The sequence below is a fragment of the Anser brachyrhynchus genome (assembly GCF_964034855.1).
Source record: "Anser brachyrhynchus genome assembly, chromosome: 27".
Classification (NCBI taxonomy): Eukaryota; Metazoa; Chordata; class Aves; order Anseriformes; family Anatidae; genus Anser; species Anser brachyrhynchus.
The window spans coordinates 3390812-3415149 of NC_137720.1; the positions used below are offsets into that span (position 1 = coordinate 3390812).

Here is a 24338-nt window from a genome sequence, read left to right on the forward strand (position 1 = left end):
AGCACCGGGCAGGTCCCCCCCCAGGTACGAGTCGGGCCAGCCTCAGGATGCCGGCAGCTCTGCTGGTTTCCCAGCTGATGATCAACCCCTCAGCATCGTTTGAATCAAAATCCCGTTTTTGAATGTCATCATTCCCCACAAAAGAAGGATGCGGAGCTCTGACCGGCTCAGGCCCAGGAACACCCCGGTGCCGCGTTGTGTGCAGAGGCAAGGGCATCCTCACCCTGAGTCCTGGGCCAGCCCCAGCTTGGGTGTTTCTTATTTCCTCCCGCCGAAGCTGCTGCTCGCGTTCCGTTCCCGTTGTGTGCAGTAATGCCACTGGAGGATATTTCACAGCTCCCGCATCTCACCCCTCCTCTGCCTGCTGGCAGCTTTTGGCAGGAGGCTGTCAGCATCCATGGCGAGCATCCCGGACCCCCCCATCCCTTGTAGCATCCCTGATAACCCCATCCTTTTTAGCCATCACTCCCGGCACTGATACTGCTGCAGATTTGTCCCCGTGAACCAGGGCTGCATTGTGTGCAGGGTCCTGAGCTCCAGCACCATCCGAACCCGCACCCCACGGAACCGGCACGCTCACTTTCGCTGGGCTCCTGGCGCTCGCTGCTCTGCAATCACAGCCCTGGAACATACCTGGGGGAAGCAGCCAAGAGGCATAAAATCCCTGCTGAGCCTCTGCCAGCCAGAGGAGTGGCAATTAAAACAAAGTGATTAATCACAAACAGTGAGTGGCTATAAAACTTTCCAGTAATAGGAGCGAGCCTGGGACAAGCAGCTGGGGAGCTGAAGAAGCTCCGGTTGCGGCGGGACGGCGGCGGTGCGTGGACAGCAGGAGGGTGAATGTCAGGCCTGCCGAGGGGAGGGAAGGTCCCCGGTGGCTCACAAAGTGCTCGGATCCCTCCTGGCTTCAGAGAGAGACACGATATTTGGCTGGAGGCGTCGTCTTGGCCAGCAGAATGAGATGCTTGCTGGGCCGGATGTTTTTTGCCACGGTGCCCACAACGGTGCCGTCCGCCGGTGCCTGGGGTTGTGCGGGTTTGGCTGGGGCAAGGGGGAAAGGGTAAGGTCTGAGTTGCACCAGCAGCAGGTGACAGGTGCTTGGGCAGGGCGTATTCAGGCTCTCCTTTCCCCGAGCATCACATTGGCCACATCCAACCCCAGCTGCATCCCCGCTCGTGGAGCTCAGGGCACCCAGATCAGCCCCGGTGCCGCACGGGGTCATCCCCATCCGTGATGGGGAAAAGCGGGGATAAACCCCTGTATACGGCAGGGGGAGGTGGCAAACAAACAAGCAGCGATCACAAAGGGCTCGCCCACTGCCTGGTGGTGGCGATGGAGAAGAAGCGAGGAGCTCTCCCCCTCCTCCAGCAGGATTCGGCTCGCGTTGGGCGCGTGGGAGGACTGGCAGCGCGGAGATGAAAGCGCCCGCGGGGCTGCTCGCTCCCGCAGTCAGGTACCCACCCAACGGCGCTGCAAAACTTTCTTCCCTTTGAAGCAAGGAAACCCAAGGATTAGCCGGGCTCTTGCATTGCCATGACAACCCTAAAACATTTATCAGCCGTAATTGCCGAGTGGCCGGATCCTGGCTTACTCTGGGCACAACGCTGCAGCAGGTTGCCTTCTGCCCGGCTGCTCCCCTTGGTTTTTACACCTGCATCTTCCGAGCTCTGCCCTCCCGTGCAGCTTGGCTGGAAACCGGGGACACTGCCTGGACATTGTCCTACCCCCAGAGTGCCCAGGGGACCCAAGATCTGGCTGCTTTAATGCAAGGAGCATTTGCTCTCCCCCAGAGCTTACCCGCAGCGATGGAGCTGCATCACCATGGTGGGAAGGAGAATCCATTTCCCACCCTCATCGCCTTACTGCTAATAATCTAAAATATTGCCTATCTAAATTAAGGGTGGTGCTGACCTTGGCACAGAGTTGTGTTCGCCCTCAGCACTGGTTGGGGTAAATGGGGTTTTTGGCTTCGTCTCAAGTAATTAACTCCTCCCAGGCAGTCATTAATCCCCAGGAAATGCCCTGTGACTTGGATCATTGCTGCTTAATTAATACAAGCTCCCGTCACTGAGCTGAGGGCCAAAGCCTGAAGTCATTGTGTGCATTGCTTCCCCCTTGGATCCAGGAGCTGCTCCTTGAGCCCATGGTGGCCGCAGTGCCAGGGGGAGCTGAGCCAGCCCTGCAGGACACCGGTGCTGGGGATGTGGGTGCTCTGGGATATGGGTGCTGGGGACGTGGGTGCTGCAGGGCCGTCAGACTCATGCGCTGCAGCCACGGCTGGTGTTTTGCCATGGGTTTGTGCAGCGCCGAGCACCGCGCCATCCCAAGACAACCTGTCTGAGGCTCAAGCACCATCCCAAGAAGCGCGATACGTTGTCCTAATAATTCACAATTTATGGAAAGCCCAAGGCCGGGGCATGCCGGTGGGAGAGGTGCTGGAGGTCGGGCTTGGTAACTGAAGCCCTTAATCACACGCAGATCCTCGTGCTCCCTCCATCCCCAGCAAGAGACACACAGCAAACACTGGTCTCAGAGACCTCTCATGCAGTTAGCGTTATCCTTCTTAGCTTGTCAGAAATTGAAAATGCAGCACCTCCTCTTCCCCAGTCTCTCCCCTGCCCTGGTCTTCCGTGATCTCTCTTAAAAGAGAAATAAAACCCCATTCATCACCATAATGATTTTTATTTCCAAGCATTGCTGGTGATTTATGGACCTGCTTCCCGAAGCCGCTCTCTCCATCAGCAGAAAGAGATGAATGTATTTGGGAGCGGGTTAGGGGTGCCAGGGGAGATGAGGGGACCAGGAAAACCGCGGGCAGCAGCGTGTTGGCAAGTCTTACAATAAAATGGGTGCTCTGAGAAAGCGCCGCCCATCCGAGGAGCCCCTGGTGCTCTGCAGGTGCGGGAGCTGGGGAGCATCGCCCGTCCCCGCTGGCATTTGGGGCCATGGCGACAGACGAGCCTGTAAAAACCCGAGCGACGCGAGGCCGTAAATCCCCCGCACGAATCCGCCCAGAGCGCAGTGAGAAAGGTCACTGTGCCTGGCATTTCCCACCGAGGTAATTACGGGTGGGCAGAAGCAATGCGGGGCTGAAATATCAGCAGGATTTACATCGGGGGCAGCGCTGCTGCTGGTCGCTGGCTGCCCTGCCGCAGCCGGATCCCGCGCCCCGCAGGGGAAGGTGGCCTCGGAGGGAGCTCTGCGGGGAACTGAGCCACGAAAAAAATCTGGTCCTGTGGTCACTGGAAGGGGGCAACAGTGGGGGCTCAGCTCAGGGTCGCATCCCCCAGCTCTGCTTTTGCTGACGGCAGAGTCTGGGAGCCAGGCGTGCAATGCCTCAAAGGGGCTGGATGATGAGTGTGGTCTGTGCTCCTCCAAAACCCGGGCTGCGAATAATCCAGAGGATTCACCCTTTTGGGGAGCAGGAAGGAAGAAACCCCTGCAGCCCCCCAGACCACTGGAAGCCGTTTGCAAGCCCCCGTGTCAATGCCTCCAAACCCAAACCCTTCCCAGAACCACTGCTTGGTTTGCAAATCTAGGCTGCCCATATATTTATTTTTGCCCGTGTTTATTTGCCTGCATCTTTTTTTTTTTTTTTTTTGCTGTTTGTCTGAAGTTATGGCTCAATTTCAGGAGTTAAAGAAAACTCGGTTTATAAATAGTGTGCTCAAAGCACTGCTTTCCAGAAACGACAGCGAGTCGGCTCCCAGCAAGCGCCGCTGCCCCAGGGGAGGGTCACCGCGAGGGGAGGGGGGTTGCTTTTCCCACATCATCTCCTCAAACAGCTTCTAACCCTCCCGAGAAAGCTGGGGCGAGCATTTTGGGTGGCTTCTCCCCAGCGCTGGAGTCACAGCCAGCAAAATTTGCTGCTCTGAGCATAAAAGTGGAGCTGCAGAGGCTGGGAACAGCCCGACCCCAAGCAGCACCAGCACCATCCCCAAGCAGCACCAGCCACATCTCCCCACTTTGAGCAGGGGACACATCCCTGAGCTTGCACGCGAGGCTGATGCTGGAAAAGAAGAGGCAAAAGGAAGAAATTCCTGGGGAATTGTCACCATCGGGTTGTCACCACGGGCAGGCCCACCCTGCTCCTGGCACCCATGGGGACAGTCCAGGAGAGGACCCGCTGCTCTTGCCCTGCTCTATTTTTCCTCCCATTCGTGGGCCAAAAAGCAAAACCAGGTGCATCGTTTTTAAATGACCAGGGTGGGGAAGGGGACAAGTGTGGAAAAGTCACATCATTTGGATCACTTTTTACGGACACGAGTCATCGGGGCTGCGCGGAGCTGATGAGAACCACACAGCGTTTTGTCAAAGAGGAATTTCTGTCAGCGTGACTAATGGGAGCAATAACGAGAGTGTTTGGGATGAATCACTTAGCAAAGCAGGACCAAGGGCATTGTCAATGGGAGGAACCTATAGCCGAGACTTTGGGGAAAACCGGTTGATTGGAAAAGCTGATGGACACCGCAGGAGGGTGGACGGGGACAGCCTGGTCCTGTGCCAGCCTCACCGCCCCATACCCGGTGCCGTTAACAGGACATCAGCACCAAGCCACCACCCGGAGGGGCCTGGAGCAAGAATTCCTGGAATCTAGGATCTGTCCTGAAAACCTGGGGGTCAGAAAGCCAAGGGCTATTTACAGCTGCCCTGGAGCAAGCCCTTCCTTGCTTTGATGGAGCAAAGAATGGACGCGTGGTGGGACAGGGGCTGTCGCTCCCAATGCGCATCCAGACCTCTCCAAAAATCCAGCCCTGAACATCCCTGCCTCCCTCTGCAAAGCATCCAACCCGAGCTCTATTTTTGGCTCTAGGCTGATTTCCTGGCGGCACAACCGGAGGGAAGCACCTGGTGCCCATCTCACTGCCAGCATTTCACCAAAACCCCAGCTCCCGGCACCCTGCGGCTTCCCGGGGGCCGTCACCTCTCAGACCGCATTTCTGGCTCTCTGACCCCAAAGCAACCAAGCCAGGGAAGTCTGACACACCAGCCGAGCACTACGAACCCCAAAAGACCCAAATCTCAAGGTGCTGAGCACCCAAGAGGTGGGCTGCTGGCCGTGCCCCTCGCACCGCCGCCCGGCACAGTGACCGAGCACGGTGATATTTGCACAAAGCTGTTTTCTGTCCCGGCGTCCCTCCGGGGCCAGCAACGCCTGCATCTGCTCCTGCTTAAAACGCACTTTGCAAGCTCGCTGCCTTGTTCCAAAAAGGAGGGAGATGGGGGAAAGGAAGCGCCCGGTTTTGCTGGCTTTTGTTGCTTTTTTTTTTCTTTTAAAGGAGGGTTCGTTACTTCTCCCTCTCTCTTTCTGTTCCTGCTCAGCATGGAAAGTTTTGCTTCAGCTCGCCCTTGTGACTGGAAAAAGAGCCAGTTCATCGCAGCAGAACAAGGGGGCTGTTTCTTCTTTTTTTTTTTTTTATTCCGGAGCTCTGAGGGAAGCGTTTTCGCAGGGAGGCTGCGGGGGAAAGGCAGGAGCGAGGGCTCCAGAGAAGCCCTGGGCACCGGACGGGCAGAGGACAGAGAATTGGTGGGGTTTCAGCTCAGCGGGCTCAGGGAGGGCTACAAAAGACAGAACAAGCTTGCTGAGGCACAAACCCTGCTGGGAGCAGATGCTCCATCCCCTGATCCCCGGTCTGGGGTCTTAACCCCAGCCCCTTGTTTCTTCCCCCAGATTTCTCAGCTCTTTCTGCCCCACCAGGTCCCTCCTTGGTGCCTATCCTGGGGCTGCAGCAGCCCGAGCAAAACCCAGGGCGAGGCAGGATTTGCATCAGGACCGAATTACGGGGCTATTGGTGTTGAACTTTGTGCTGACAGAGGAGTGTGGAAGGGGGAGGCAGAGCCCGTGTGGCCACCGCCACCTCCCCTAAACCCAAGGGTCCCCCGTGGGCCCTTTCCAGGCCAGTCAGGGATTTCTGTCCGCAATCCGTGCCCGCAGCGCTTCTCAGGACGTCCGTGGCGGGGTCTGCGGCCAGCTCCCCGCTGCAGGCGCAGATGCTCCGGCCCCAGGTTCCTGCGTTTGCGGAGTCGGAGACGGCCGCGCCGGCAGGAGCTGGCACCGGCTGCTGCCGCACGGGGACCCCGGGGGACGGTGACACATCTGCGTCACGGATGACAACACGGAGCGGCCTCAGCATCACTGCTCGGAGCCTCCCTGCCGCCGGAAAATACCCCGGTGGCTACCAGAGGCTGCTCTCCCCGTGTCAGGCTGCCAGCCCTGCCTCTTGCTTTGTGCTGGCAGGAGGAAAGGGGACACGGCGAGCACGACAGGACGCTTGTCAAGCCCTATTCTTTGCCCTTTATACACCCTGCTCCTTCTTCCAGCTGCATCCCGAGGGCTGAGCATCTTTGCCCAACTCCAGCGGGATTTATCCTCCTCTTCCAGCTTCTCCTTAACCAACCGTCCACCAACCTTCCCTACCAGCACCAGCCCTACAAGATCCAGCCTTGCTCCAGGTGCACGGAGGCTCAGAGCACGGCAGCCCTTTTCCAGCAGGGAGGAAGCAAGCCAGCCTGCTGCAATTATCAAATCCGACAGCAAGCACCGAAAAGCACCAGAAGGACGTGGCGCAGCCTGCCAGGGCTCAGCGAAGCAGCTCGTCGCTCCTAGCGGGATGCGCTCGTGCCCACCCCTCTTCCTTCCCCCTCCAGCCCCGTTAGCATCGAAGGGATTTCATCGAAGGGATTTCCCCGCGCAGGACAGGGTGAGGAGCTGCTCCCGTGCTGCGTGTGCTGAGCATCGCTGGTACCGCTCCCTGTGAAGCATTCGTTAGCACTCGAGCTGGAGCGGCGCGAGGAAGGGGGTGGCACGGGGAGCTGAAATAGCTCCTGGCTCTTCCTCGCATCCCTTCCCCAGCTGGGAGCTGGATATCCCGCCGCCAGCCCGCCCTGTACTCCCTAGCGGATGCGTTTGTGGCCTTGCTGTAATTTCGGGTTGCTGTTTCCAAGGGAGGCATCACCCTCGAAGCCGCTGAAGTTCTTTCGGACGCTGAAACACCACCCGAGGTCAGCTGCAGAGGGCCCAGCCCTAACCACGGGCTGCTGCATCCCGCAGAGCTCAGCAGGGAGGCGGCTCCCACTTCCACGTGCCCTGGGCTTTGCTGCAGATCCTTGCTCCAGCCAGGACCCAGCCTAAATATCCTGAATGTGGCCACTGGCTCTGGCTCGTGTGCCCGGTCCCAGCCCTGTATTGGGGTGAAGCTCACATCTGCAGGGCTCCCAGCTCGGGTTCCCTTTGGTCTTGGAGAAAGGAGAGCTGGGAGCACGCCTGGAGCCCGGAGAAGTTTGCAAACAACCCAGCCGCATTCCCCGAATCCTTTCCAGCTCTTGAGGCTCTGAAAGGTTTGATTAAAGAGCTGCACGAGATCTGCAAGGAGATAAAGTAAAGGCAGGTCAGATTTTGGCCGCTCACCAGTGCAGCCACCACTTCACTGAGTGGAGCTGAGCTGTGCTGGAGGGGGGTGCCCCATCCCAGGGGGCCCCAAAACACAACCCCCTTTTGTGCCTGGAAAGCCTTGGGTGAGAAGAGGGGCTGCTGCGGGCAAGGGTTGTGCTCTGGGGCAGCGCGAGGGGCTCAGCAAGAGGTGCCAGGAGGTCCCTGCAGCCCAGCTCTCTGCAATAGCCCTGCCAGCTCTGCAAGGGAATGAGACACAAAACCCGCAGGTATCAGCCCCGAGCTGCGGCCCCCGGTGACTTCCAGGAAAAAAAATCAGCTGCTCTGTCACTTTGTCACTGCCTGCCCTGCGGAGCAACCCCGGATCTCTCTCCTCCTGCGCTCAGGCTGCCCCAGGGCAATGCTACTCACAGAGCCTGCTTCGTAACCGAGAGGAGAAAAATCACATTTCAGCTCACCCCGCCCAGGGGAAGAAACCACGCTGGGAAACTCCAGCGTGCCCGTGACTCACTCGCTTTTTACCTGCGGCTGTTCCAGAAGCAAGCCTGGCAGGGAGCTGCTGTGCTGGGGAACCGTGCTGGTCCTCGCCAGGAGGGTGCTGCAGACAGGAGGGGTCTGTCCTTGGCACCAGCACTGGGATAAAAATAATACAAATCCTTGGCTGTCGCCACCGAGCTCCCCATGCCTGGAAGCAGACTCCACCTTGCCCAGCGTTTAAACACCCTGATGAACGTTTATTTATCAGATGTTTCTGAAGTGACAAATTCCTATAATAGCCACTAGTGGTCTGAGCTAGAGTTTATGGCTTATGAATACGACAAAACCTCTCCCTGTGCCTCACTTCCAGAACCAAACTGGATTTCTCTGGGTGCTTCTGTGCCTCTGTGGAGCACCTGCACGCTCTCGTTCAGGTGCAGTGCTGGGGCCAAGCACCTTTGCTTGGGAAAACCAACATCTGGAATGAAGCTATTAGCTTGATTAATAATTCAGGGGTGGAGCAGAGTGCCTCGTCTACGGAGATGCCAGTTTTATAAACAGAAAGCATCTTGTTTGCATATTTTATTCTATTGCGCATACTGATGAGGCCTCCCGACTTCCCCAGCAAGCAGAGAGCGTTGCTTTGGGCTCCAGCAAGGCTCCCAGGCAGGATCCTCACTGCCTTCTGTGCTCCCCGCCTGCCCCGTGCCCTGCACCATCACTTCCAACCCACAGCTTGCTGGGGAACTGCAGTGCCTCAAATAAGGTGCAGGATTGCGCCGTGGAGGTGGTGGCTCCAGGCTCAGAGGTCACCCACGCCTTGCTGAAGGGAATTATTGCTGGATCGGTGCGATCCCAGAGCCTTCCAGTGGTCTGGTTGCAGAACATCTGTGCCCGCAGCAGGGAATTGCCATCAGCTGGCCAGAGCGTCCGCAACCACCCTCTCCCTGACCAAGGTCAGAGAAATGCTGCGAAGTAGGGCAAATGGCAGGAAAAACAGCACGAAAATGAGCAATTCTGCCCCACATTGGGTCCCCTGCCAGCCCTTAGTATTTGGTGCCTGGAGATGAGGCAATTTCATACCGGGGAAGGAACCGCTGGCGTTAACCATCCAGCAGCAGAACGAAAAGCATCATCACGAGGAGGGGAGAGGGAGCGGGGTCTGAACACCCAGAGCCCAGCCTGGAAGGAGTTAACCACAGCCTGCCACCCAGATCCTCCCTGACCCCTTCAGTGGGATCTCAGCCCCCTTACAAAAGGGGATTTTGCAACACGTTTACTTACATTTCCAAACGAAAAGCAATTTGGAGCTGAGAAATGGATTATGCTCTGCTGAGAAAGTGGTCAAACGCAGCCTTCTGATGAGTTGGAAAGCCTTCCTCCCCCCAAAACCATGTTGAAATAGAAATCTGTCGAAACTGATGTTTTCCTATAAACACGCCGTATTTCAACAAACCCCACGTTTTTCAAGCAAAAGTAATTTGTCTATAAATTACCAGCTGGTTCTGCCCGGGGCTGGTCTCATTCCCACGGCACGTGGGTACCGGCCCCGGAGCACGGGTGCCCCCTGCACAGCACCACTTCCCAAACCCCCCGCACCCAGTGCAATGCTGAGTGCATCCCCACAGCCGTGAAGATGCCACAGCAGGGCTTGGCCAGCAGCTTTTTGGGTGTAAAAAGGGCTTTTGGATGGCCAGGTGATGTTTGCAGCTGGAGGGGACAAAGCAGTGGCTGTGGGCAGAGAGCGTCGCTCTGCTTCCCAGCCAGGCGAGAACATCGACAGCACGCCCAGCCCCGTGGCGACTGCAGTCCTCCTCGCCGCTGCTGCTCTACTTTGGGTTTATTTAAGGAAAAAAGTTGTATAGTTTTCACTTGAAAAGCATTTGGCTTCATTTAATCCCCCCACTGCGTAGGGCTCACGCTGCTGGGGCTCTCTCATCTGCGACCGTGAAACCTGATCAAAACGCAGCGGAGAGCCGCAGCGTCTGAGCCGCAGATCAATGGGGCCAGAATTACATATTGATTTTTTTTTCCTCTGGGCAGCTACTGTAATGCAATTGGCATTCCCCTCCCTCCCAGCCCTCAGAACCCTTGCTCTCCATAAGATAAATTGGCAGGATGGGTTGGAGCAGGAATTCCCCCCGCTCGATAATCTCAATCTTTGCATTTCCTTTGAGCTTTCAGGGGGGGATAAGCCGTTCCCCTTGCCGCACCAAGCCCTGTCCTCTCTGCCATGCTGGGACCCCACTAATGTATGTCTCAAAATACCAACAATTCAGGTTGCAAAGCCAAATTTCCCAGCTGAGATGTGACGGCAGCAAGAGCAGGGGCTCTGCAGAGCCCCAGGACAGCTCGCAGCGAGAAAGCCGCGGCCCCGCGCCTGCCGCTCGCGGGGAGGATGCTACAGCTCCAGCTGATCGAAGCAGATTCGTGTCATTACCGTATTAGCAGCCCTGCACTCTCTCCCCCATTTGTTACCCTAATGGGGATTATTATACTTATTACAGTCTCGGCCATCAATGCTTATTGATTCTGACACCACAGCAGTTTTAATCAGGGACCTAAAACATGCTATTATTGGTGCCAAAGGGTCACCAGCGTGCAGAGAAAGCTGCAACGGCAAGGACAAAAATAAACGCACGGCAGAAGGCGATGCTGGGCGGACGGGAAGCTCGCTGGCTGGCGGGAGGCCGGAGCAGGGCTGGCCGGGGAGCAGGCAGCGAGCTCGGAGCACCTGAGCACGGTGCTGGCACGGCGCGCGCACGCGCACACCTCCGCCCCCGCTTCCCTCTCTCCCCCCAAACCCGGTGAGTCACCGCGAGGTTCTTATGCAATTGTGGGGAAAGGCTCTAATTACAGCGGTAATGCCACGGGAGTGACACATGCCAGCACCGGGAGCTGCGGCATTCGATCAGAAATTACCCACGTGCGTATTTCTAGAGCGTGCCTCCGATTCCGGCACCGGCCCTTCGCGGCGTCCCCCCCCACCTCGAAGAGCCGCAGCGCCCTCCCCGCATCACGCACACACCAGGTCCCCTTCGTGGCCATCCCCCGATCTTTGTTTCAAGCGGCGCTGTGAGCAAATGCAAAATAAATGCACGGGGAACACGAACAGCTAGAGATGGAGAAGGGCTGCAGCAGGATGTCTCCGGCCCTTCCCGCGCTCCCACTGCTGGTGCTCGTTAGCAGTACAGCACGCGCGGGGCAGGCTGCATCGATCCGCCGGGCGATCATTAATTCATGAGCACGCGCATTGATTTTTGCGCATGTCCTCATGCAAGTTTTAGCAGCCGCGCCACGTGAGCGCCCGCCCGGCCTCGGCCTCGCCGCGCTCGGGGAAGGACAGACCCGGCCCCGTGGGGTGCCACTGCTCAGGGGTGTTCCCAGCCCAATTAGCCTTTCTGCAAAGCCACCTAATGAGTTTTTGGAGAGCTGCAGGTGCCTCTGCTTCTCCTTCCCCATTCACTTACCCAGGAGATGCCCCGCTGCAGCCCTGTCTGTCCGTCCAAGGTGTCCCTCTGTCCCCAGCCACCAGCGCAGAGGACACGCGTGTCTCTCCAGCGGACACAGGGCAGCCAGAGGAGAGCTTTGCAAAGGCACAGAAGAGTTTGTTTGAGCAGCCAAAAGAGCTTTTAAGATGCCAAGAGGGGCCCCAAACCAAGTCCCCCCCACCCCTGCCCCACGAGCACCCACTGCTGCTCTCCAGCCCTCCCACAGGAGGGCTCCATGCCCACGCTCAGATGGGGTTCAGCGTGTAAGTGATTTCCCAGATCAAGGGAAAATGGGCCCAAAAAGGTGTGCAAGGCACTGGGGCTCCCTCCCACAGCTCACCAAGCCCCTTCTCTCCATGCCTCAGTTTCCCTCGCCTACAGAGGGCTCACCCTCTCTTTGCCACAAGCACCCAGAGCTGGCAGGGAGAGGGACCAGAACCATCACCTGCAGGTTTGGGTGTACAACCAGCACCTCTCAGAGCCCTTTTAGGGTCTGATTCTCCTTTCACTAACGAGGGGAAATCAGAACGACCTGTTGATGGAGTTGGAGGAAACTCCCACGAGAGAAAAATCCCTGCGCTGCCTGCCCCATCCCAGCACCAGCTGCAGGCAGAGCAGTGCCTTTACCACCGCCCTCCGCCTCCTGCCGCCGAGCTCCTGGCGGAGGGCACCGTCTGGCCTCTCCCGGGGAGCCACTTGAGATGCGGAGCCCATCCCGGCTCTCGCCGGGGTCATTTTTCTCTCCGCTTGGCTGCCCCAAGCAGACGCTTGTCACCGCTCTGCCCGCAGCCTGTCTGCGGCCAGCCCCGGGGAGGGGGCGCGGGGGCAGCCCGGAGCCAGCGGCCCACCCTGGTGGGACCGGGACAGAGCTGCCCCTTGTGCCCCTAAAGGGGGGGACAGCACCTTGGCACCCCCCAGGGACACCTGGGTGACACGGGCAGAGCTGCACACGGGGCACGTGGGGAGGACAGGGAGGGGGCAGGCGTGGAGGCAGCCGGCGAGGACAGAGAGGTGGAGGAGAGAGGGAAAGCAATCCATCTGCGATGTGCGTCGCTTCCTAATGCGCCCGGTAGCCTGCCTGCCTCTTCGGGGAAGCATTAGGAGACAGTGCTTACAAAAGCTATCCACGGCCCACTGCAGTAAAACCCTCGACTGCCTCACTGCACGGCGCGGAGGTGCAGCGATGCCGCCACGCACGCAGAGCCCAGGGAGAGGGGCGCGAGGCCGGGCAGCCCTGTACGGAGCCCCAAATCGCGGCCGGAGCAGCCAGCATCCCTGCAAACCCTGGCCACCTCTGCCATGTGTCACCCATCCTGGGGACACGCACGGGGGGGTAACAATAGGTGTCCTGGCTCCTTGCTGGGGCTCTCCCCGTGGGTCCCTGCTCCCCGGGAGGGGGCTGCCCTCTCTGTAAGGACAAGGACGTCCTTGGAGGCAGCCACCCAAATCTCCCCACCCTGCTCCTCCTTGCTTGGGTGCAACGGTGGCATGGCATGAAGTGAAGCCTGGTGGCCCTTACCCAGGTGACGTGGGGAAAAGGCAGCACAGGGGATGCTCTGCGCTGGGCTGGGGTAGCAGCCGGCCCCAAAACCTTTCAGGCGAGAGCCTCCAGCCCCTGCCTCCTCGTGGGGCTGGCCCCGCTGCTCAGAGAGAGCCCAGCAGCGCTGCACAAAGCCTTTTTCTCTTAAGCAGAGAGGTGAGGGAAAGCAAAGCCTCTCCATCCAGCTGAAAGCACCAGGGGAGTGACAGGTAGGTAGAAGTAATTACTCAAATTGGAATTTGGGGTAATTATGTTCTGCCTTCCTGCAATTTGCCCGGTGGGGAAGCCTTTTCACAACCCCCCGATAAAACAGATTTATCATCGGCTGAACACCAGGCCCTTCCCTGTAATCTCCAAACTCAAACACACATTTCTCTGATCATAAATTAGCGATACTTGCACTCGCTCGCTCAAAGCTTTTTCTCTCTTCCCCCTCTCCAGGTTTTCCACATCCTACAGAAACGGAAGAGCCGGGCTCCGGCTGCTTATTTTAAAAGACGGCGCTCGATCGGGCGCGCCAGGCGGGGAGCGGGGGCTCTCCTCCTCCGTTTGGGGTCCGTGGGCTCCAGCACACCAGTGCTGCCTTACCCAGCACTGCCCAGGGGTGCTTGACCCCAAAGACAGTGCCTGGCCACTTCTTTTCAGGTGTGATTCAAGCTGGAAAGTGTTTGGGTCAGAAAAATCTGAAGGCAGGAGTGAGGAAACCCTGAGATGGGGAGTGAATGCTCGGTGGGGAGACCCGCCGTGTTTGTCCCTCAGCAAAACCTGGCTTGTGCTGATGGAAAAGTCACATTTATCGCATTTATGGGTGCTTTTATCCGTCCCCTCATTTCTCCCTGGTCAGAGGGTTTGGTGCGCTCGGCCGGCGGATGGGGAACGGTGCAGGAACAAAGAGACCCTGGAAGTGGCGCTGGGGAAACCTTCCCCCTTCTGGCCGCGGGCATGGGACCCTGCTCCTCGGCTGGGATCAGCCACAACGAGGGGATGCCCCAATTTTGGGGACACACCAAGCATCTTCCCCCCCCCCAGCAAGGAGGAGCGAGGTCACCGTCACTCCTGGCTGCAACGGGGACACCGGCTCACGCGCTCGAGCATCCTCAAGAGCTGCTGCACTACAGGGACCCCCCCCCTTTAAGCTCCATCCCCCCGGGCTCCCCACAGCCCCCACCCCACCCTAGGACTCTCCGAGCGCTTTGCTCTGCAGGAATTGGGTTAACCCCCGCGGCCCCCCCCCGGGGACACGTGCCTCCGCGAGGTGTCAGGGCTCCTGCTGACGAGACCTAACACAACGGAGCTAATAATAGCTGCAGCTTGGTCGCATCTCCCAGCCCCGAGCTCGTTGTGATCAGTCCTCGAGCTGGGAGGAAGAAGAGGAGGAGGAGGCTGGGAAAGTCCCAGGGCACTCAGGCACCTCCTGGTTTGCTGCAGGTTAATTTTATGTTAAACTTTCAGGATTTGGAGTGAAGGATGCAAAGAAAAAAATGTTTTCTTCTTTCTCTTCCTTTTGGTGTGTTTTTCCTCCTCCTTTTTCCAGTGGCGAAGTGGAAAACGGGGAGAGGAAAAGCCCAAACAGTTTTTTTGTGTCTCCATTTCCATTGTTGAGTTTCCCCGCGGAGGCCTGGGCAGCTGTCTGCACCCCGGTGATAATTCATGGTCCGGGCTTTCATCTCCAGGGCCATTGCAGCCCCCATCTAATGAATCCCAGTACTGGCATCCTTCAAAAAACACACAAACCATACAAAACAACATCCCACAGATCTGGAAGCGGAGGTGCTGAGAAGCAACGCAGCTGCGACCACGTGGCCATTACTGCTTGCTCGGTCAGTTTTGGGGATGCACAACCTCTGTGACCCTAAGGCACCGAGTGGGATCTCTCCGTATGGGATTTCTGTACAAATACACGCAGGAAACGAGGCTCTGGCCATTCCGGGGGAGCTGGGGACAGGGAATGGAGCATGTTAGGATCCCGAGCCAATGCAGGGCGATGGAAGCACGTCAATGGCTTCAGCGGGGCTACGCGAGCGCTGCAGCCATCAGCTGCACAAGCAGCCACCCTAAACGATCGCACACGCTCAGCGCAAATCGGTGCCTTGAGCCAGCCGCCAGTTAAGTGCTATAAATAAAGCTGTTATCAGCTGTGCCGCGCTCGCTGAGCGAGCCGGGCCACAGCGCTGCCTCCCCAGCAGCATTTACGGGTGATTTCTAGCCCGGGGGAGGCCAGGAGCTCGTCAGCATCCCCAGTCCGGTGGCTTTTTTCCATCCTGCCATTGACTGTGCATTTGGCCAATAAATCCCCCGGGTGCCTGCCCTGATTGCAGGCTGGGGACAGGGCCATGGCAGTGGGGACAGCAGGGCTGGCTGACAGGGACGTGGCCACTGTCCTGGGCAGGGGACTGCGTTATCTCTGTGACCTCTTCCCTGCTTGTCTGGGTGCCAGGAGGGCTGAAAGATGGCTCCTGCTCCTCCTCCGATTCCTGTCTCAGCTCCCTGACCCCAGACACCCTCGCTCTGCTCCCCTTAACCCCACAATAAGCTGCCTGCACCGCCCTAGCAGAGGAGATGCAGAGGGTGGCTCTGTCCCCAGGTGCCGGCCAAGGGACGTGTCCCAGTACAGCACGGGGAGCTCCTGGTCACACTGGTGGGGGGAGAGCAGGGAAGAAATCTGGGTGAGGAGGGTGGGAAAGGGCAGGCAGGGCAGGGGGAGAGGAGCTCACTGCCCCCTGGGGGAGGAAGCCCAAGCAGAGAGGATGGGGCAGCTCCCGGACAGGTACAGCCACATCTCTGGGGGCCACATGTCACATCTCCCCCCAGATAACCCGAGGGAAGGAGCTTGCTCATGTCCTGCCCCACAGGAGACAGAGAGGGGCAGAGGAGGAGGAGGAGGAGGAAGGCTGCTGTTCTCCGAGGCTTGGCGACTTTCCCCTTTTGGTGCCCTATAATGACGGACGGGGCAGGGGCTGGGAGGGGAAGGCAGGCTGGAGGAGGAGGGGGGCCCATACGGAGCCGTCCCAGAGAGTGGCAGGATGCTGAGCTGGCGTGAGGTGGGGAGCTCGCGGAGCCGTCGGCTGCCGGAGCCAAGCAATCAATATGTGAGAATCCAGCCCAGCGAGGAAGGTGACCTTGAGCGGCGGAGAGAGGCGGCGAGAGGCGAGCTGCAGGAATTACACACGGCGGAGGGATGAGGCGAGGGAGGAGGGATGGAGGGGAGAAGGGGGACAGGCAAGACACAAACCCTGCCCGGCCTCTGCTGATCCTGCCGCGGGCTGGGCAGAGGGAGGTCAGCGCCTGGCACTGCCCTGCTCCTCCTGGTCCATCCCCCGGCCAGCTGGGACGCAGCCCTTTGCACCCCTAAAGCAAAATGTCTCGGAAGCAGCCCCTATCTCATCCATCCCCACCAAGCAGGGCTGCTCCCCGTCCCTCTTCGCCCCACCCTCTCCAGCAACGCAGCCCCCACCATTTCCCGGCTGCTTTGAAGCCCCGCAGCTCCCGCTGTGCCCCAGCTCCCGAGATCAGAGCGACGAGGCTTTGCCTCTGCACAGCTCCAGCCGACGGCTCCTAACCTGGGTTCCTGCACTAATTTCTGTCTCTGCCTGCTCTGCTCCCTCCCCTGCTGCCTTTTGGCCCCACATGCCCACAGCAGGGCTGGCGCCTGCCGGCCCCGTCCACCGTGCTCTGCCAGAAGCAGTGCGTGCATCTCAGCAGGGGTGTGCAGCCCCATACGTGCAGCTACACATGGGACGGTTCATGCAGCCCTAAAAAAAACCTGCTCCAGAAGTGGTTTAGGTCCAGGTGGGTCTCTGTAAGCAGCACAAGACGAGGCAGAGCCGCAGCCGTCAGGGATGGGGAGCAGCCAGGACACCCAGCAATGGCCCCAGCGGCACAGGGCAGCGACGGTGGCAGGGTTTTGGACGTGATGCTGAGCTGGAGCTGGGCCGTCCTGCTGGCAGGAGGAGTCTGCAGAGCCCCAGGGAAGGCTCTGTGCCTCCACACCAGCCCCAGAGCAGGATTCCGCCAGCCACACTGGGGAGCCCAGGCACCTGCTCCCCACCGAGGGATTTCAGAAGTGTGGGAAAGGGCCGCGGACCAGCGGCGGGACGGGGGGGCTGGATATCCGGGGGGGTTACCATGCTGTTCCCTGCAAGATGCTGCAAAGACAAGCTCTGATTTCTCCCCCACCTCAGCAGCACCAAGGGCACAAGAGCACAGGTAACACCTACACCAGCAGAGCCCCCCCAGCAGCCCCCTGCTGGGGCTTTGGGAAAGGGGAAGGCAAAGCCCTGCTGCCCCCTCCTCCCATGGGTGCGAGGGGACCCAAGAGCCTCACGAGACGTGACAGCACTGCCGAACCCCAGCTCTCCCCCAGCAGAGCCCCCCGGGTCACCCCACAGCTGTTATTAAAGTCCAGTTTGTGCGAAGCAAGGAGCCCTCCCCCAGAGACCCCCACCCACCTCCTCTCCTCTCCCCCAAAGCAACCCCCTCTCCTCCCCAGCTGCTTTCATCACCTCTGCAAACCCCGAGCACCTGGGCAAGGGCTCCCCGCCCGCACAGCTTTGTGCTGGGCTCTGCCCCAGCTACGTGGGCATGGACAGGAGTCCCGAAATGACAGAACAACCCCGAGAGGGAGAGAAAACGGCAGAGGTTGAGTTTGCAGTCCGGAGTTGAGGTCAGGCGTTTCCAAATACTCTGCCTTGCCATCTAGTGGGATGAACGCGAAGGACCCGGGCTCACGGTGGGGAAACGTTGGGCAATTCCATCAGGCCGGAGCCGATGCCAGCATCCCTGGTCCCGCAGGAGCAGACGAGGTGGCTGGGGCTAAAGGGCAGTGCTAAGGCGTCAGAAAGCTGGATGGGGAAGGAGGAAGGTCATGGGGATGGACGGACAGGGGACAGATAGAGACAGCCCTTTAAAGGAGGACATGACAACAGGGCTCACAAATCCTGGCGTCTTAGAGCTCGGAAGGAAAGCCTGCAGCAGCCTCAAATCCCTTTCACCATTTACCAAGGGTCCTGGGGTTGGGACGGACATAGCCTGGGGCCGAGCAGCCCTGCTTTGGGATTTGCATGGAAAAGAAAGGCAAGGGCAGAGCGGTGCTGCACGTACATGCCCCCGCTGCCAGCACGCTCGTGCCCGTGCCCGTGGCAGCTCGCAGGCACGAGCGCCCAGCGGCGTTCGCAGCGTGCCCATATAAGAGAAGCTGGATCTTCTCTCGAGCTGCCTTCCTTTGCCTCCCCAGGCCTGGAGGATGTGGGCTGAGCTCCGTGGTTTCAGTTCAGGATTTTGGATTCTCCAGGGATGTGTCATCTCTCTCACGGTACGCGTGTTTATTGCATGTGTTTAAAAATATAGAGGATGAATACATTACATTTAAAATATCTCACCACTGGGCAGCTCTTTTCAGGTTTTGAAGGCTGGGATGACAGAAGATATTTTAACCACCTCCAAGGGACTCTCTGCTGCTGGATGCGGGGCCGTTTGGCTCCAGGCTTTGCTGCAGCTGAAGCAGCCCCAAACCGCAGGGCAGGGGGCAGGCTGCGGGCAGAGCTCCTGCTGCCCCCACGTCCTGGCCGGGTTTGGGGTCCTTGAGAGACCTGGGGCCAGCGCCAGGGCCAGCCCATCCTGCAGGTCAAACCTGACATGGCCAAAGCACCACCAGCAGCAATGCAGCTCCCAGGAAACCCCCAAACCAGACACGGAGGGGTCCTGCCAAGGCCCCCAGGGAGGAAACCAAGAAAAAAGTGGGACATGGGGAAGCACGGGTCACCAGCTCAGGTCACAAAGCAGCTGCTGGGCTGGGTGAGGGCTCCCCATCGCTCTCGCTGCTCAGAACAGGACGCCGATTGCATTTTTAAAGTCTTCATTTTATTACAGCTGCCCACACTCTGCTCCGTTTGCCCCAGAGATGAATTCACCCACACACAGAGGCTCAGCTCGCCCAGGGTTAAACGCCTTAACCCCACATTTCCCATGGGACAGCAAGAAATAGGGGGGTGCCGGTGGGGTGTGGGGGCCCGGGGATGCTCTCCAAGAGCAGCCGGCAGCAGGGCTCAGGCAAAGCGTCCCGTGGGCAAGCGGGGCAGACAGAAGTAGGCGTTGGGGAAGAGGCTGAGGTTGATGGGGTTGCCATCGAGGCGGATGTCCTCCAGCGCCCTGCGGATGTGGCTGTGGTCTTGGCTGTCGCAGAACGTGTCCTTGTGCATGGTCTGGATGTTGTTGTTCTGGAGGGGGAGGCAAAGGGGAAAGCAGGATTCGGAGGTGCAGGGGGCTCTGCATCCCCCCCGATGGCAGTTTGCTGTGAGCGAGGGGACGTGTCTCACCTGGAGGTGCAGGGAGCGCAGGCTCTCGGGCAGGGGTGTGGGGACGTAGTCCAGCTGGTTATCGGACAGATGGAGAAACTGCAGCTGCTTCAGATCCTGTGGGAAGAGGCAAGAGGTGAAGCTCCCTCCTTCCAGCCACGCTCTGACCCTTGGCACCAACCCTACCACCCCTTTCCGTGGCAGGTTCGGGCTAAAAACAGCCTGCTTGGGCTGTGGGTGCCCGGCGTGGCTCGGTGCCCGCTGCCAGCCCCAGCACCCACCCGGAAAGCTTCGGGCTGGAGGCCGGTGCTGGGGATCCTGTTGAGACGGGCGTCCAGCCTGACGATGCTGCGGGGCAGCTCGGGCAGCGCCGTCAGCCTGTTCTCGGGCAGGATGAGCTCCTGCAGGCTGGGCAGGAGGCGGAAGGCGTCCGCGTCCGCCCAGGAGATGGAATTGCTCGTCAGGTCTATTCGCTTCAGCTTCTCTGGTGGGAGAGAGAAGGGAGGGGGTGGAGGTGTCACACATCACCACTTGTACCCCCCGAGGCTGCCCCAGCGCAGAGCCCGGCCCTCCCCTTGCCTCGACGTACTCAGCCCCGTGAAATCGCCGGCCCGGATGGCGCTGATGCGGTTGAAGCGGGCGTAGAGGTAGGTGGTGTCCGGCGGCAGCAGCGGGACGTGCTCCAGGTCGGCGTCGTCGCAGTAGACCGAGGTGCCGATGCAGAGGCAGCGCAAGCAGCTGGGGAGCCCTGGGGGTGGAGAGGCAGCTCTGGGCATGGCACGGCTCGGCTCGGCACGGCATGGCTCAGCTTGGCATGGCACGGCTGCCCCATCTTCCCCCCCAGCCCCTGCAGGACCTGTGGTGAACACAGCGCCCAGGGCACTCAGCCCAGCACCTCCAGCGAGGGAAGGGCCAGGACGCACCACCCAGGAGAGCTGCTGATGGACGGCTCTGCTCAGGGCCAAGTGGCTCCCATGGGAGAGGGGGAGATGCAAGGTTCCCAAGCACGGCAGCGTTGCACCCAGGGCTCGCTTGGACCCCTTCGTTTTTATTCCTCAGAAGGAAAAGCAACAAAAGAAAGCAAAAGAAAGCAGTTTTGCAATGAGCAAAACACCTGAATCCACCGCCCAAGGGTCCCAGCGAGCCAGGCAGGGGCAGCAGGGGGGGGGCTACACCGTGTGCCCCCCCACGCCCGTTCCCTCTCCTCTCCCCCAGCACCCACCAGACTCCGCATCCATTAGTGGGAGAGTTCAAAGCAGCAAGGCAACAATTTCCCTCTGCCTCCTACTTAATTTGTCCCAGTCCGGAGTGACAGAAAATGAATAAAGATATTTATCCCTCGCTACAGGATTTTAATTGTCACTAATCTAATTGCTACTCTGTCCGACTCTCGCAATGCCTCTGCTCATTAAGATGTTGCTGCTGTTTGCCGGAGCTCGTTTCCCAGAAATGTCTTGCTGCAGCGCTCCTGCCTGCTGTGTGATAAGGCAAAGCCCGGCACCCCTCATCTCCTCGCTGCCCAGGCAGAGCAAATAACTTCTGCTGTCTGCTGGCGGCAAAAGGATTCGCTCCTTTTCCTGCAGAGCCCCAACCTTGCCACCCCGGGACTTTTGGGTTCATTGCATGGAAAGGAGACTCGCTTTGTTCTGCACTCACCCTGCGCGGGGCGGACGGGGCTGGAGGTCGGAGGCTGCAGCTTTGGTGTTGGAGCCGTGGCGCCCACCTTTGGGAGAGCCTCGGGGTCCTTGGGGCGAGGAGCCAGGGTCCCGACCTCGATCTGCAAACACAGCGGTGGTATGAGGGCTGAGCAAGTCCCCCCGCTCCGGGGCAGGGGTTTGGGGGCACTGGGCAGGTCTCATCAGAAAGCCAGCTCTAAACGCCCCTCCTATCTTCAGGACCCCCCCTCTATTTGCCCAGAGGGATGCAGGTGCCTCGCCCTGCCTTCCCCTGCTCCATCCCGCAGCGATGTGGCTGGGCAGGACACCGGGAAGCTGGAGGAGGTCGGGGTTGGGTGAAGCCTTCCCACCAGAAAGAGCAGAGGAAGAGCCACCAGGGCTCGTAGGTTTGTGCAGGGGGCTGCGATGCTTCTCCAGCCCTGGCCCGTACCTCGGAGCAGCCCCTGGCTGTACGAAGATGAGACCTTCCCTGCGTACCGCGCTCCCTCGTGTCCCCCTCACCTTCGGAGCGATGTCACCGTAGTCGTAGAGCTCCTCGTAGTTGCTCAGATCGACGACGTCCCCATAGCTGTCCAGCGTCAGGTCGTAGTTGTCCAGGTCCAGGTTTTCGTAGAGCGCGAGGTCAAGTTTGGGCTTCTCCACCTTCCTGCTCCCCTCCTTGGCTGGGACGGCCCAGGCTGCCCCCAGACACAGGCTGGCGATGCCCACCCAGGCCAGGGGCCGCATCCTGCGCCCAGCCGGGTGCCCTGAAACGATTTGCAAAGCAGTGAAAGCAAAAAGAGGGACAGGAAGGCAGGGCCAGCACGCCGGCCGCGGCCAGCCCCACTCCGCAGCCGTGTCGGGGAGCTGCAGCCACTGCAGGGGACGAGGCTTTTCTTTTCTTTTCAGCCCATTTCACGCTCGGCTGGGCGGCCGTGCACAAGAGGCCCCAAGCAGCTGGGCTGCCCTCGCTTTCCGGCGTTCCCAGCCCCAAGGAGGCGGTGAGGGGCTCGGGGCACCCCGTGCCGCAGCATCGCCCAACCACCCACCAGGCTGCGCACCCATGTGTCCACCCACAGCAAACCAAGCGGAGGGGCCTGGCACCCAGCAGCCCCCCCACGTCTCTCCCAAACCAAAAGCAAAAGTAATGACCCTGCGCACCCCGAGCTGAGGATGCTGCTCCCCAATTTCTGCTAGTTTCCCCCAGATCAAATCTTTACAAGTGCAATAAAAGCCTTTAACCCCCTGCATGCGTCACCAGCCCCCAGCACCCCCAGCCCTGCGGCTCGTCCCAGCCCCACGTGGAAGCCCCCAGGCTGGGCTCGGTGCTGGAGGACAGAAGGAAGGCAGCCTGCACACATCCCCTTTACCCTCCTTGGCACAGGACAGCACCACTCCACTCCCACGGGCTGGCGTGCTGGCCCAGGAAGGGCTTTTGGGTTTTTAATGCCTGGGGCGGAGGGACGCGGGGACTTGGCACGGTTGCTGTTGAGGGGAGAGGCAGGATGTGGCCAATCAGGCTGGTGGCCTCTGGCTGTCCCCAGCCCCCCCACCAGGACCTTATATTGTCCCCAGGGGCAAGCCGGCCCCGTGGTGGCTTTCCTCCAACAGCCCGGGCTTGGAGCTGGGGCTGGGATGGATGGGATGCAGTGGGATGAGGCCCGCACTGTGCTTCCTGCCCTCTGTGTCCCCAGGGACGATGGGGACACGCAGCCCTGGGCAGAGGGGGCACAGCCAGCTCCATCCCTGCCCCAACCAGCCCATGGAGCCATTTCCAGCTGCGACCATCCCCATGGGTGCAGGAGTGGCAGAGCACCAGGCACTGCCCCCACTGCTGCTTGGGGTTTCCACCAGGTAGGACCTTGCCACGGAGAGAGTGTGTGGGGATCCCCCGCTCCCCAGGGTTTGGGGCTCCCTGCTCATTTCGGGCCCAGCAGCAGCCAGATGGCTCCTGACATTCAGCTCGTCCACCCACCTTGCTCCCCCCGCTGCTTGGCCCCTCTGTGCACCGTTGCTTTGGAAACGTGGGGGTGGTTTGGGGAGGGGGAGCATGTGTGGATGTCGTGTAGCAGCACCTCTCCCCTCACCTGGCTGGGATGGGAGATGCCCCCATCTCCCTCCCCATGCACCCATGGGTGCTGCTGGTTACCCGTCACCTACAACTCACGGCCCTGCTTCACCTTATGCATGTCGGGGCGATGTCATTGCCTGGGACATGTCCCACGGGGCTGGGACACCCCAGCACGGGCAGGATGCGCGCGCCAGCCCCGTGGGCTCCTCGCAGCGCCGGGCAGCTCGGTGCCCACGCAGACACCCACGGCCACAAACACATTCTTCTCTCGCACGCAGCTCGCAGCCCACGCGCTCACCCACCCGAGACATCGTGCCCATCTGTGCTGCCTGCCGGCCAGGCGGGGACACCCTCGCAGCGGGGACCGTCCTCGTCCACGCACCCACGGCCCCCAGGCTGTCCCCACGCACGTGTCCCCCCCTTGCCAGCACAGCCCCAGCCCCCTCAGCACGGAGCGGAGCAAAGGGCTGCTGCTAATCTTCGTTAAGCCCCTCATTAGGCGGCTCAGCAGCCACCGTGATGGAGGCGATGTGGCAGCTGGGGGGGGGGAACATCACAGCTCAACCCCCCCCTCCTTTTTTCTGCGGTGCTCGGCTCCCCTGGGAGCAGGGGCTGACTTGCCTGGAGAGGCAGCGAGTGGATGCCCACCCCGGGAGCGCGTGATTCATGTGCCACTCACAAAACACGGGGATTTAGTTCTGCTGCAGAAAAATAAAAAAAATATATATATAAAATAAAACCTAAGGGGAGCTCGCTGCCTGCTCTGCGCACACGCACACCCCGTGCACGCTCCCGTGAGCAGCCCCACGCCGGAGCCCATGCGTTCGCACCCGCACCCACACCCGTCCTCCCTCTCTGCTCGTGATTCACGTGGGGAGAGCAGCAGCGAGAGGAGATTTTGAAGCTGCAGCGACAGGCAGGAGGAAAAAATCGCTGCCTACACCCGTTCTGCTCGTGGGAAAGCATGCGTGCACCCCGTACAGCCGCAACTCTGGGGGTCTGGGAGCGTTGCTGCGGGTGGGAGTTGCCCTCCCCCACCTCCCAAAGCCCATCTGTGCTGCCCCCCGGGGCAAACTCACCCCAGGGACGTTTGTCCAGCTTCCCTGGGAGCACCAAGATGACGTGGGGCAGCTCAGCCCCGGTTTTGCACAACCTGCCCCCAGCACAGAGCATGGAGGGGATGCTAACACCCATCAGCTGCCCCCACTGCCCTGGGTGCTGCAGCTGAGGCTGGGTGCTCCTAATTATCAGGGATGCTCATTAGGACAGGCACATGCTCGGGAAGCCTGACCACCACCCACTGTGGGCAGGGTGCACCCAGATGAACTCCAGCTTTTTGGGCCTTTTTGGCCCCCAGGGAGGAGCTCTGGTCCCAAAAGAAGCAGCGGCTGCTCCTGTGCAAGGAGAGAGGCAGGTCCGGC

The 24338-nt window shown here is 59.9% G+C and overlaps 1 protein-coding gene and 1 long non-coding RNA gene across 6 annotated transcripts; both read right to left on the reverse strand.

Moving 5' to 3' along the window:
- Positions 1-2666: 2666 nt before the first annotated feature.
- LOC308183254 lies at positions 2667-13032 on the reverse strand. The gene is made up of 4 exons (XR_013942366.1): positions 11749-13032; positions 11338-11453; positions 7913-8023; positions 2667-7363 (listed from the first exon to the last, which is right to left on the reverse strand). It is a non-coding gene; the product is annotated as an uncharacterized lncRNA (long non-coding RNA).
- A 5699-nt stretch (positions 13033-18731) lies between these two features.
- On the reverse strand, positions 18732-24210 carry OPTC (opticin). 5 transcript variants are annotated; one of them, XM_080568916.1, is made up of 8 exons: positions 23997-24210; positions 23539-23615; positions 21369-21613; positions 20848-20968; positions 19781-19939; positions 19473-19675; positions 19213-19308; positions 18734-19113 (listed from the first exon to the last, which is right to left on the reverse strand). In XM_080568916.1, the coding sequence occupies exons 3-8, from the start codon at positions 21591-21593 to the stop codon at positions 18943-18945; spliced, it is 975 nt and encodes a 324-aa protein (XP_080425042.1). In that variant the 5' UTR covers positions 21594-21613; positions 23539-23615; positions 23997-24210; the 3' UTR covers positions 18734-18942. The 5 variants fall into 5 exon arrangements, with proteins under 5 accessions (XP_080425038.1, XP_080425042.1, XP_080425041.1 ...); XM_080568915.1 differs by having other exon boundaries at positions 23539-23618; XM_080568912.1 differs by lacking the exon at positions 23539-23615 and having other exon boundaries at positions 18732-19113.
- Positions 24211-24338: the final 128 nt, after the last annotated feature.